Consider the following 12310-nt stretch of genomic DNA (forward strand, 5'->3'; position numbering starts at 1 on the left):
GAACCAGGGTCCCCAGAACATTAGCTGAGTTTCTGGATTAGTAGTCTAGCGATAACACCACTAGGCCATCACCTCCCCCTAGGTGCTTTATAAATACAAGCGATTGAGGCATTTTAAGTGTGTGATAGTTTATTCTTCACCTGGAAATATCTGTTATGAAAATCTTCACCGTGTAATATTACTGATGAATGGATCAAATCTATGCATACACTCGTTAGTGAACCAGTTCAAATATCACAACAATCTGGAATAGTTCTGGTAGAGCCCCCCTTAGTGTGAAGTATATTAGATTATGTGGAACCCCTACATAACCATGTCTTTATACACTTCGGGGGTAAAAAAATGCAGGACTTTGAGAAAAGTACAGGGCCAATTGGACAGTTCCTCTATTCTGTCACAGTGCAAACTGGCCCAGTGGAGCTCTCCTGTGGTTTTGAACTCGATTTGCTGATATTTATGGAGCGTACAACTGAAGCCATCATGTTTGCTTATTAATTGAGAACATTAATTTAAAAAAAATAAACTCACCACCTTGTGACAAAAGAGAGTCAGTGTTTTCCAGCACAGAAAGAGGCCCTTTGGCCCATCTTGTCTGCGCTGGTCATCAAGCACCTATCTATTCTAATCCCACTTTCCAGCGCTTGGTCCATAGCCTTGGATGCAATGGTGTTTCAAATGCTCATCTAAATACTTTTTGTGAGGGTTCCTGTTTCTTTCCTCAGATTCTCTATAAATCTCCTGCCCTTTATCTTAAATCTATGTCCCCCAGTTATTGACCGTTCTACTAAGGAAATTAAGTTTCTTCCTATCCGTGTCTCTCAATTTTGCATACTGCAATCAGATCCCTCCTCAGCCTTCTCTCCTCTAAGGAGAACAACCGCAGCCTAACCAGCCCCTCTCCATAGCTGAAACGCTCCGGCCCAGGCAACACCCTGGTGAATCTTCTGTGCACCCTTTCTAGTGTAATCACATCCTTTCTATAGTGGGGTGACCAGAACTGTACATGGTACTGTAGCTGTGGCCTAATGAGTGTTTTATACAGTTCCGTCAGACAAGGGAAGATACCTGGTGCATGAAATGAATGCCTCTTATTGACCACTGATGAATATCAGGAGAGAAACCAGAGCTATTGGAAACTTTTTGACAAATAACAAGCTTCTTGCCCTGATAAAATAAATGAGCCCGTGGAAAAAATAAAATCAAGAGCAGGTGCATGAAGTTATAGGAGCAAAAATGGGAAGAATTCCAGGAAAAAATTCTGCTGTCGCTTTGAATTGATTGAAGCAATGTAGAAACCAGCCAGACAACTATTGCTCAAGTAAAATAACTGTGTGCGTCATCCTAAAGTATGACTTAGCTCAGGAATCTGACAAATCCTGTCGTCAGGAAGTCTCAAATATAAAAACCCAGTGATATTAAATTAGTGCCTGAACCAGCCACTGTTTCTTCTCCAAATTACAATGGCTTGACGCCTGAAGTGAACATTTTACATTCATAGAATCCCTACACAGTGCAGGAGGCCATTCGGCCCATCGAATCTGCACCGACCACAATCCCACCCAGGCCCTGTTCCCATAACCTCATGTATTTACCCTGACACTAGGGTTGATTTAGCATGGCCAATCCACCTAACTTGCACATCTTAAAAAGCGTCAGGCTAGATTTTCCACCACGACCAATTGTTTGTTTTGGCAGACTTGGAAGTCTGTGCAGGTACAGACTGAAAACATGCCAGGGAAATCTGACTATACCTTTCCTCAGCCCTACCTTTGGCAATGAACACACCCAGGAACCTTGCGTGTGCAGCTAAACGCAAATTAATACAAGGGAAATACAGCTTCTGCTAACCTCCCCCATTTTCCAAATTGAATGCTGGACACAGGAGCTGGATGCTATCAGAGCACAAAACCCACCATCTAAAAGGGGATGTCACAGAGAAAGATTCAGCAGAACAGAGATGGTATCCTTGATAGCAGTGTCCAGCAACGTGAAAAATTTGGATTTTAAAAAGAATTCTCGCCAGCAGTTTGGTTAAAAAGTTTATTTATTAGTATCACAAATAGGCTTACATTAACACTACAATGAAGTTACTGTGACAATCCCCCAGTCGCCACACTCTGGCACCTGTTCGGGTACACTGAGGGAGAATTTAGCGTGGCCAACGCACCTAACCAGCACGTCTTTCGGACTGCGGGAGGAAACTGGTGCACCCGGAGAAAACCCATGCAGACATGGGGAGAATGTGCAGACTCTGCACAGTCAGTGACCCAAGCCGGGAATCGAACCTGTGTCCCTGGCGCTGCGAGGCAGCAGTGCTAACCACTGTGCCACAATGGCTTGCAGATCAGCGGACCTCCCAGGCCAAACTGCAGCTAATCTCTCTGCCTCCAGTCTGGAGCAATATCCCAATGAAGGACTTGGAGTCCACATAACAATGTAAACAACACAGGAACCAGAATTACGGCTGGAGAAAGCTCCAAGGCAGGTAAAAGTTCCACACCACTGGAAATACGCTTGTCAGTAAATCTAAGCCCCCAGTCCATACCAGCGCCATAGCCCATTTCTATGATTTGAAAAAGCTACAAAATAATCATCCAGAATGAAAGCAAGTCTAACACTGAAATAAGTAAATGATCTCATGGCACTTCTCCCATCTTCTGCTGGTAAAATTCCACCTTGTTGGGTGCAATGCTTTTCCCAGCTATGCTGGTCGTCCCTTTGCTTGACATTAAGACAGCCTTTGATCTACAGGTCACATTTATTCTGTACTGCTAAGTTACTCTGACTTGAGTACTTTAAACCACTGCCTCGGTTTGAACACACCACGTTGTCTTTTACACAGTCAGTACACCTGTTCTAGGACATAGAAATAAATAGTATCTGTTCTTTGTAATGAAATTCAAAATGTAAATACTGACCTTGATTTAAAGTTGCAGTTCAGGAATTACAGACCCTAAAGAAAGTCCAAGGCAGTTAAAATAAATGATAGAAGCAAAGAAAAAGGCCCCAAGTTAAGGCAAGAGTAGTGAGCAGCAGACCAGAAGCAATGTGGGCCTTGAGAAAAGCCCAGAGGAACCATGTGGGCAGAGAAAGGTTGGTTACTCCTTGCTGCAGGCCATAAGGGCAAAGGCACCCTTTTAAGGCAGTGGTGTTTTGCTTGGCAAGGCCAAAGGTCTGGAAGCTTATTTGGAAGGTGAAGTTTGAGCGCACTGTGATTCAGAGGAATCTCAAAAAGCAATTGAAATCCTGGAGATTGATCCTTGTTGAAATCGTCCAATTGGGAGCAAAGTTTGGAGAAAATCCCAAGGCAGCTTTTTCAAACATAGAGATTGGAAACCCTCATGAGAAAGACAGAACTTCAATGAGACCAGATAGCTCACGGTGTGACAAGAATCTGGGCGAGTTGTTGGGAAATCCCATAGACACATCTGTCATGGGCAGTCAGTAACTTTTGAAGTGTGGTGTGTTTGACCATAGTTCACATGTAATCCAATATTCAGGTAGGTACAATGGCACAGTGGTTAGCACTGCTGCCTCACAGTGGGTTCAATACCGGTCTTGTGAGAGTGTGGGGTTTGCACTTTCTCCCCGTGTCTGTGTGGGTTTCCTCCAGGTGCTCTGGTTTCCTTCCACAGTCCAAAGATGTGCGGGTTAGGTTGATTGGCTATGCTAAATTGACCCTAGTGTTAAGGGAATTAACAGGGTAAATACGTGGTGTTATGGGAATAGGGCCTGGGTGGGATTGTGGTCGATGCAGACTTGATGAGCTGAATGGCCTCCTTCTATACTGTAGGGATTCTATAGATATGGTGAATTGGTGTATCTTTCCAAATTTGTATATATCGATAAAGATATGATGTGGAAATGCCGGCATTGGACTGGGGTAAACACAGTAAGGAGTCTTAACAACACCAGGTTAAAGTCCAACAGGTTTATTTGGTAGCAAACGCCACTAGCTTTCGGAGCGCTGCTCCTTCGTCAGATGGAGTGGAAATCTGCTCTCAAACAGGGCACAGAGACACATATCAGTAACCCCCACAGCTTGCCTGCTGGACTTGCAGAATCTCACTGGCTGTCCTGTCTGGAGACAATACACATCTCTTTAACCTGTGGTTAATGCTCCCTCCACTCACATTGTCTGTATCTTTAAGACCTGGTTGGCTGTAGGGATTCGCATTCTAATCAGTATTCTGTAACTTGATTTTGTGTCTCTGTGCCCTGTTTGAGAGTAGATTTCCATTCCATCTGACGAAGGAGCAGCGCTCCGAAAGCTAGTGGCGATTGCTACCAAATAAACCTATTGGACTTTAACCTGGTGTTGTTAGACTCCTTACTCTATAAAGATATATCAGGGGTTAAGGTATAGTGAATTTTTGAATCACTGTTCGCATCGAGATTGTTCCAAACTTTTTGTCTGGTAGAATATAGTTCATTTTTCTTGTTTGATTTTTAAAAATTCTTTATGTTAAAACTCCATCAGCAGACTTTTGTGAATTTGTTCAGTAACTTACCTCCATGGTTTCTAAAAAGTTAGGATCTATGAAGCCAGGTTTCACTCTGGAATCTGAGTAGTATCAGCTGGGACCGTAACACAATACATATACGGAATAACTCCACCCCAGATTAGAAGCTCAGAAATACCTTTGTACCAGGATGATAGGGAGTGGGATAGCTTGATCTTGGTTTCAGATAAAGCTCGGCACAACATCGTGGGCCGAAGGGCCTGTTCTGTGCTGTACTGTTCTATATAGACGGTGTTCCCTCTCATCGTAATTGTACCTTGCAAATTGAAGTGATTTTCTGTTTCGGGAGATTGTAAAACAAAATCAAGCCAAATCCAAAGAAAACGAGTGTCGCCAAATCAATCTCTCCAAACCACAGCCAGCAGTCACCGTACCATTTTTCCTATGCTCATGGTGGTGGGGGGAGGAAAGAGAGAGAGGGAGAGACCAGGACTTCACTTGGGATATCAACATCACAATTTCTGTTTTAAGTTGAAACTCTACTTGCACAATATTCAAAACCAAATTTATTTCTCAAGGTGTCTATGGCCCTTTTTGAGAGCTGTACATCAACAAATTGTAGAATGGATTAAAAAAACTGAGCAAAGTGGATTGCCACTAAGATCACAGATGCTAAATTTCAACAATTCTGCAAATTCACTGGAAGGGAAGAGGAGACATCAGCTTCAAACCAACAGAATATAGATTTCTGATACAAAACTGGCATAATGTTATGCTTGATAACCAAAAAAGAGAACAGCAAAGTTTCCCTCATTCATAACCCAAAGTCATTTATCTGCAGCTTCTGATAATCAGGGACCTGTAAACATTCTCCCACTGAGGGTAACTGAAACAGGCGAGGGGCGTGCAATTGCACAATATGTTCTATGGCACAATAAAATTATACTTAATATTATGCAGAAGACAAATGGACCACAGCCAAAATATCCACGCAATAGTTGTTAAAGTTTCCTGCTATTACTAATTTTAATTTACCATTATGAGCAAACGCACGAGTTCTTATTTCATTTCAGAGTTCAGAAGGTGGTGGGCTAGCTGGACCTTCCTATGAATAGAAAGCAAAATACTGCAGTTGCTGGAAATCTGAAATAGAAGTACTGGAATTTTGGTGAATGAATCAGATGCAAAGCTCACACTGAAGTTCCTAACCCAATAGATCCAAGTGCTACTGAAAGCAATGAAACTGCCAAGTGAGCTTTGCCAGTAACCAGCATTTTGTATTCCAAAATCCAAAAAACAATTTACTTGCTTCACAAGTTATGAAAGATGGTAATACTTTTGAGAACTTTACATTTCTTCCAAATTGATTCTTTTATTTGGCCAATTGCTTACTTCTCATCACTATTTAGCAGTGATTTAGTACTTACCCCTCCAAAGCAAGCATGAATGTAGTTTGAAACTACATTTAAACCAGCAATGTGAAGTTAATTGCTGACTTCCGTGGGTCAAACCGCTCTACAGGGACAGATTTCTCAAACAGTACGGCTTCCCAATCATATGGAGAATTTCACTTCACATAAATCTGATATCTCACTCTCCCAACAGAAATATTGTAACCATCACTATTCTGCAACAATAAAAACATAATCATTTAAATCAACACTTTGACTGTTGCAAGAAGTCTGTCAGATGACATTTCAACACTTATTTGGTCTGTGCTTGCTGGGGTTGGAAGTTCAGTTGGCTTCATCACTTGAAAAAGCAGTGGTGGAGTTTGCCAGATTCCTTGCTTTTACCAGCAGTCCCATTACTGTTCTTTTGCCTTCTTGGGGCTGCTCTCTGCCTCCTCAGGAACCACCATCTTCCCTCCTTTCCTCTTCTTCAGTCCTTTCATTTTTCTCGTCTGCAGTTTGCCAAGGTCTTGCTTCTCCATGTGGATTCGGCCGTATGTTGTTCCAAACACATCTTGGGAAATGTTCTTCTTCTTCTTGGCCTGGAACAGGAGGTCAAAAACATAATTGCAGAAAACATTCTTCTTTTCACAATAATCGCCCCAGTCTCATTTAGCTCAGGAATAAACAAAAACAAAATCAAAGTTGCATTGAGCAGTCACCAGCGATTTAAACACCTGGAGAAATGAATAAAGCTGCAACAGTTTAAGATATTGAGCATTAAATTAACAGGCAATGCTAATTAGACCTTTAAGCTCAATTATACGATTGACAGGATAGCACGGTGGCACAGTGTTAGCACTGCTGCCTCTCAGCTCCAGGGACCCGGGTTCAATTCCCTGCTTGGGTCACTGTCTGTGTGGAGTCTGCACGTTCTTCCCATGTCTGTGTGGGTTTCCTCCGGATGCTCCGGTTTCCTCCACAGTCCGGAAGACGTGCCGGTTAGGGTGCATTGGCCATGCTAAATTCTCCCTCAGTGTACCTAAACAGGCACCGGAGTGTGGCAACTAGGGGACTTTCACAGTAACTTCATTGCAGTGTTAATGTAACGTGCGACACTAATAAAAATAACTTATTTCTCACTCTCTCCTGAAGTTCATCTTTTCACCTGCACTGATATTCTCCAATGCTTATACCACAAGTGACCATTCCTATTGATATTCTTTGTACTCCAGCTGCCAGCGGTGAAACCTGGCAGGGTTCTGTGCTGTATACTTGATGTAGTTTTAAAGAGTTTGGTAGCCTACATTTTGCAATGAAACTGCGATGGTCAAGAGGTCACTGACTGGATTTGAAATTCAATGGACTTCCCCATGTCAGCTACGACTCTCACCAATTTTTACAGATGCACCATAGAAAGCATCCTTTCCGGATATATCACAGCTCCGTATGGCTCCTGCTCTGACCAAGATCGCAAGGAACTACAAAAGGTCGTGAATGTAGCCCAATCCATCACGCAAACCAGCCTCCCATCCATTGACTGTCTACACTTCCCGCTGCCTCGGCAAAGCAGCCGGCATAATTAAGGACCCCACGCACCCCGGACATTCTCTATTCTTCTTCCGTCAGGAAAAAGATACAAAAGTCTGAGGTCACATAGCAACCAACTCAAGAACAGCTTCTTCCCTGCTGCCATCAGACTTCTGAATAGATCTACCTTATATTAAGTTGATCGTTCTCTACACCCTAGCTATGACTGTAACACTATATTTTTCACCCTCTCCTTTCCTTCTCCTCTATGTACTCTATGAACAGTATGCTTTGTCTGTATAGCGCACAAGAAACAATGTTTTTCATTGTATGTTAATACATGTGACAATAATAAATCAAATCAAATATGTCGGGTCAAATCCTGGTCACGGAAAATCTGCTTCGAAACACCCGTTGATGCGTCAGCCTTGATTTAATTGGTAGCACTTGAGTCAGAAAGCCGTGGGTTCAAATCTCTTTCCAGGACTCGAGCACAAAAATCAAAGCTGCCACTCCAGTTCAGTGATGGAGTGCTCTACTGCTGGTGGCGTCACCTATCAGTTGAGACATTAACCGGAGGTCCCTATTAGGCGGGTATCAAGACCCCACAGCACTATTTTGAGGAAGAACAGGCCAGTTATCCTCAGTGTTCTGGTCAATACTGATCCCTTAATCTACATGACAGAACAGATGATCTCATCATTATAACATTGCTGTTTGTGGGATCTTGCAGTTTGCAAACTGACTGCCACCTACGCAACATTAAAACAGTGACTGCTTTACAAAGGCACTTTATGATCTGTAAAGTGCGTCGAGACATCCTGTGGCCATGAATGGTGCTATATAAATGCAAGCTTTCTTTACTAACTTAACTCATTTTTTGTAAGAGGTGCAGCTTTAACTTGAAAGACTCTAGTTAAGTAAAGATAGTAGTAACTTGGGGTTTGTTTACTTCTTTCCTTCATATACCCACTTTGAAATTAATATCTCCAAGGGAGTCAACACAAACTCCAACTCAGTAAAAATGCTGCATCTTCAACACCACAACATTGGACTCTGCCACCCTCTGGTGGTGGCCAAGTACACTTCCGCTCCAGTCAATTGACATGAAGATTTCCCCATCTCCGCTTTGAAATCCTCGCCTAATCTCTCACGACCTCAAGGGGTTTCCCACCTGTGCCTCCCTTCCTCCAACACTAGTTTACACATTACTCTGCAATCTATCAAAAAACAGCCCCTTCCTATAAAAAAAGTTTTGTTACATATTCTTGGCGTGTGGGAGATACTGGCAAGGTCGCACTTCTTCATCATCCTGGAGGACATTGACAGTCAACCATGCAGTGTGGGAATGGAGTCACTTGCAAGGTCAGAGTGCATCGAATGGCTGGCCATGTTCCTTCAAGCGCATTAGTGAACCTGTTGGATTTTTAATGATGCTCCAACAATTCCCATAGTTATTTTACCTGGTGTCAGTCCACAAAAGAGATCTACTAAATTCAATTTCTTAACAAGCCACTTGGGATTTTTAAAATAGGGCAGGGTGGTGGGTCTGAGTAAGATGCTCTTTTGGAGAGTCGGTGCACACTCGATGGGCTGAATGGCCTCCTTCTGCACTGTAGGGATTCTATGGTTCTAAGCTTTTTTTATTCATTAGTGGGACTTGGTCATCGCTGGTTGGGCCAGCATTTATTGCCCATCCCTAGTTGCCCTTGGAGGGCAGTTGAGAGTCAACCATATTGCTGTGACTCTGGAGTCACATGTAGGCCAGACCAGGTAAGGACGGCAGATTTCCTTCCCTAAAGGACATTAGTGAGCTAGATGGGTTTTTCTGACAATTGACAATTTCACGGTCATCAGTAGATTCTTAATTCCAAATTTTTTTTGATTGAATTCAAATTCCACCATCTGCTGTGGCGGGATTGAAACCCAGGTCCCCGAAACATTAGCTGAGTTTCTGGATTAATAATGATAATACCACTAAGCTATTGCCTCCCCCCGCCTCTCGTCTTAATGGTTATGCGGAGTTTAAACAAAAACATGCTCCAAAATTCAATGCTATCCTAGGAACTTAACTCTGTGTTTACTCGTCTCACCTTAAGAGCCTTCGGTTGTTTAAGAGACTTTTTGTAGAGGTCATCAGATGCTAAATGCGTTCTCCTGAGTGCAAAATTGAAGGAGGGACCCATTTCTTCCAGCTCTATCCTGGGTGTTCTGCAACCTGATTTCTTCAAGAGTACCCTGTGTGAGTAAGGCAGATCTTCATTTGTCAAGATCCTTGGTAATAGTCAGACAGAACATGCACTAAACAATACGACAACCTGCTCCTTTAATACTGCCCTAATTATACAGACAGCCTTGCCACCTACCAGAAGATAGAATTAATCCGGCAAAAACAGAACAGGAAATAGAATGTCGGATTCACATGGACTTTTAACCAATATTTTATACAAGAGAAGTTTAGCTGCTCGTGTATCCGAGAATAAGGCTACACAATTAAATATGGAAAGGTTCACATATGCAAAGATCAGGAGGTTGCATCGATAAATATAAGGATACTTCAGGAAGGATTTGATCTTCAGAAAAATTATTCAAAATGCTTGCTGTGCGCCTCCAATAATACAAAGAGTTCTTGAAGCTCGTCCTCGACTGCCCTGTTGTTTCATTGCTTGTTGTACCCATTTCATGTCTCCAGTATCAGAACTTTGGGCTTGCAGTGGGGAGAGAGATTTTTGAATCTTGTTCACACCAAGGACTCCCGAGTAAAGTTAAATTCATCCTGTGCTCTGCCCCAAAACCAGAGTTTACAGTTAGAATCAACAACATCCCTTAAAGACCAATGTGATTTCCTACTCCTTGTACTTGACTACAATCTGCAACCTCATGGTCACTATTGTTGACTCTTCCATGCCCTCTGAAATAGCCCAGCAATTCAGTCGTATCAAACCGCGAACAAGTCTAAAAAAGGAATGAAATCAGATAGACCGCGCGCCATCAACCTCGGCAACGGAAAAGACAATGGTAAACTCAGCCCAGTTGCTCCTGCAAAGTCCTCCTTACTAACATCTGGGAGAGCTGTCTCACAGACTTGTCAGGGCACAGCCTGACATCGTCATATTCTCAGAATCATACCGTACAATGTCCCAGAAACCAACTCTGGGCATGTCCTGTCCTAACGGCAGCACAGACCCAGCAGAGGTGGCACGGCACAGTGGCATACAGTCAGGAGGGAGTTGCCCTAGGAGTCCTCAGCATCGCCTCCGGACCCCAGGAAGTCCCATGGTATCAGATCAAACAGGGGCATCGAAGCCTCCTGCTGATTACCATGTACCCCCAAACCCACTGCTGGTGAACCAGTACTCCACCATGTTAAACACCACTTGGTTGAAGCACTGACGGTGACAAGGATGGAGAATGTACTTGTACATCACTAATAGTGGCTCGCTAGTCCCATCACAGACTGAGTTGGCAGAGCTGGACTGGGATTGCAGCAGGGGGCGAGAGAACCAACAAGAGGGAAAAAGCATGCATGATCTCATTCTCATCAACTAGCTCAGCTCCAGAACATCACTGCAGGACATCCTCAGGGTAGCTGCTTCACAGAATCTTTACAGTGCAGGAGGCCATTCAGCCCATCAGGCCTGCACTGACTCTCTCTCTCTGAAACAGCATTCTACTTAGTCCCACTCTCCTGTCTTATCTGCATAACCTTAGAATCATAGAATACAGAAGAGACCCTTCAGCCCATTGAGTCTGCAACTTTCATATTCTTTTTCAGAAAGCAATCCAATTCCCCTTTGAATACTTTGATCGAACCTGCCTCGACTACCCTCAGGAAGTTTGTTCCAGATTACAACCACATTCTATGTGAAAAGCTTTTTCCTCACATCCCTTTTACTTATTTTTCCAATTATTTTGTATCTGCGCCCTCTAGTTCTTGATGTTCTCTTGAATGGAAACACATTTTCTCACTGCTTACCCTGTCCATCCCTTTTGAATAGTTCTATCTCAGACTACTTCAAGGACAACAGTTCCAATCCTCACAGCTACAGTTCATCAATGACCTTCCCTCCATCGTAAGGTTAGAAGTGGAGATGTTTGCTGATGATTGCACAAGGTTCACCATTCACGAGTCAGATACCGAAACAGTGCATGTCCAAATGCAGCAAGATCTGGACAATATCCAGGCTTGGACTGACAAGTGGCAAGTAACAGTTGCATTGCATCAGTACCAGGCAAGGACCATCTCCAACGAGAGAGAACTAACCATCAACTCTTGACATTCAATGCCATGACCATCGCTGCATCCACGATCGTCAACATTGGGGGGGGGGGGGGGGGGGGTTTAGCCATTAACGAGAATCTGTGGTGAGCAACTGACCCTCTGGATCTTTGTCCCTAACAGCATTGTGGATATACCTACACCACATGGGCTACAGTGCCTCAAGGCAGCAGCTCACCACCACCTTCGCAAGGGCAATTAGGGATGGGCATTAATAACTGGCCTTGCCAGTGATGCCCAAGAACAAACAACAAAATTCACATAGAAACACACTAAATTAGCAACCTACAGATCTCTCACCAAACCTTTGTTCAAGAACAGGCAAACATTACAAAATGAATCGAGATCATTTATAGCAAGCTCAGTTAGAGCCTTTGCCAGTAAAGAGGGTTCCCCCCATCAGGCTGGGTTGCATTTAAACCCTTGTGTGAATCTACAATTCGAAGTGCAGTTTCCTCTACCCACACTCATTGCCCACTGTTAAGCCAGTTGGGAAACATCAATACCAATTAATCTGAAGGCACTTTGGAAACTCCTCAGCCATATGAGTAAGCCCAAAGACAATGCACATCTTTAGTGGACAGATTAAACACCGACCTGATATCCAAGAACCAGATTTGTGAGATTATTTATAAATATAAATAGGT

The 12310-nt window shown here is 43.3% G+C and overlaps 1 protein-coding gene across 1 annotated transcript in view; it reads right to left on the minus strand.

Moving 5' to 3' along the window:
• Positions 1–5011: 5011 nt before the first annotated feature.
• Positions 5012–12310, minus strand: part of rpf2 (ribosome production factor 2 homolog) — a 28176-nt gene continuing 20877 nt past the window's right edge. The window contains exons 9-10 of the mRNA XM_078212334.1: positions 9478–9622; positions 5012–6456 (exon numbers count right to left, since the gene is read on the minus strand). Coding sequence (XP_078068460.1) covers positions 6271–6456; positions 9478–9622 — 331 coding nt within the window. The 3' untranslated portion in view covers positions 5012–6270. The remainder of the gene's footprint in view (positions 6457–9477; positions 9623–12310) is intronic.

Source organism: Mustelus asterias, chromosome 5 (assembly GCF_964213995.1).
Source record: "Mustelus asterias chromosome 5, sMusAst1.hap1.1, whole genome shotgun sequence".
Classification (NCBI taxonomy): domain Eukaryota; kingdom Metazoa; phylum Chordata; class Chondrichthyes; order Carcharhiniformes; family Triakidae; genus Mustelus; species Mustelus asterias.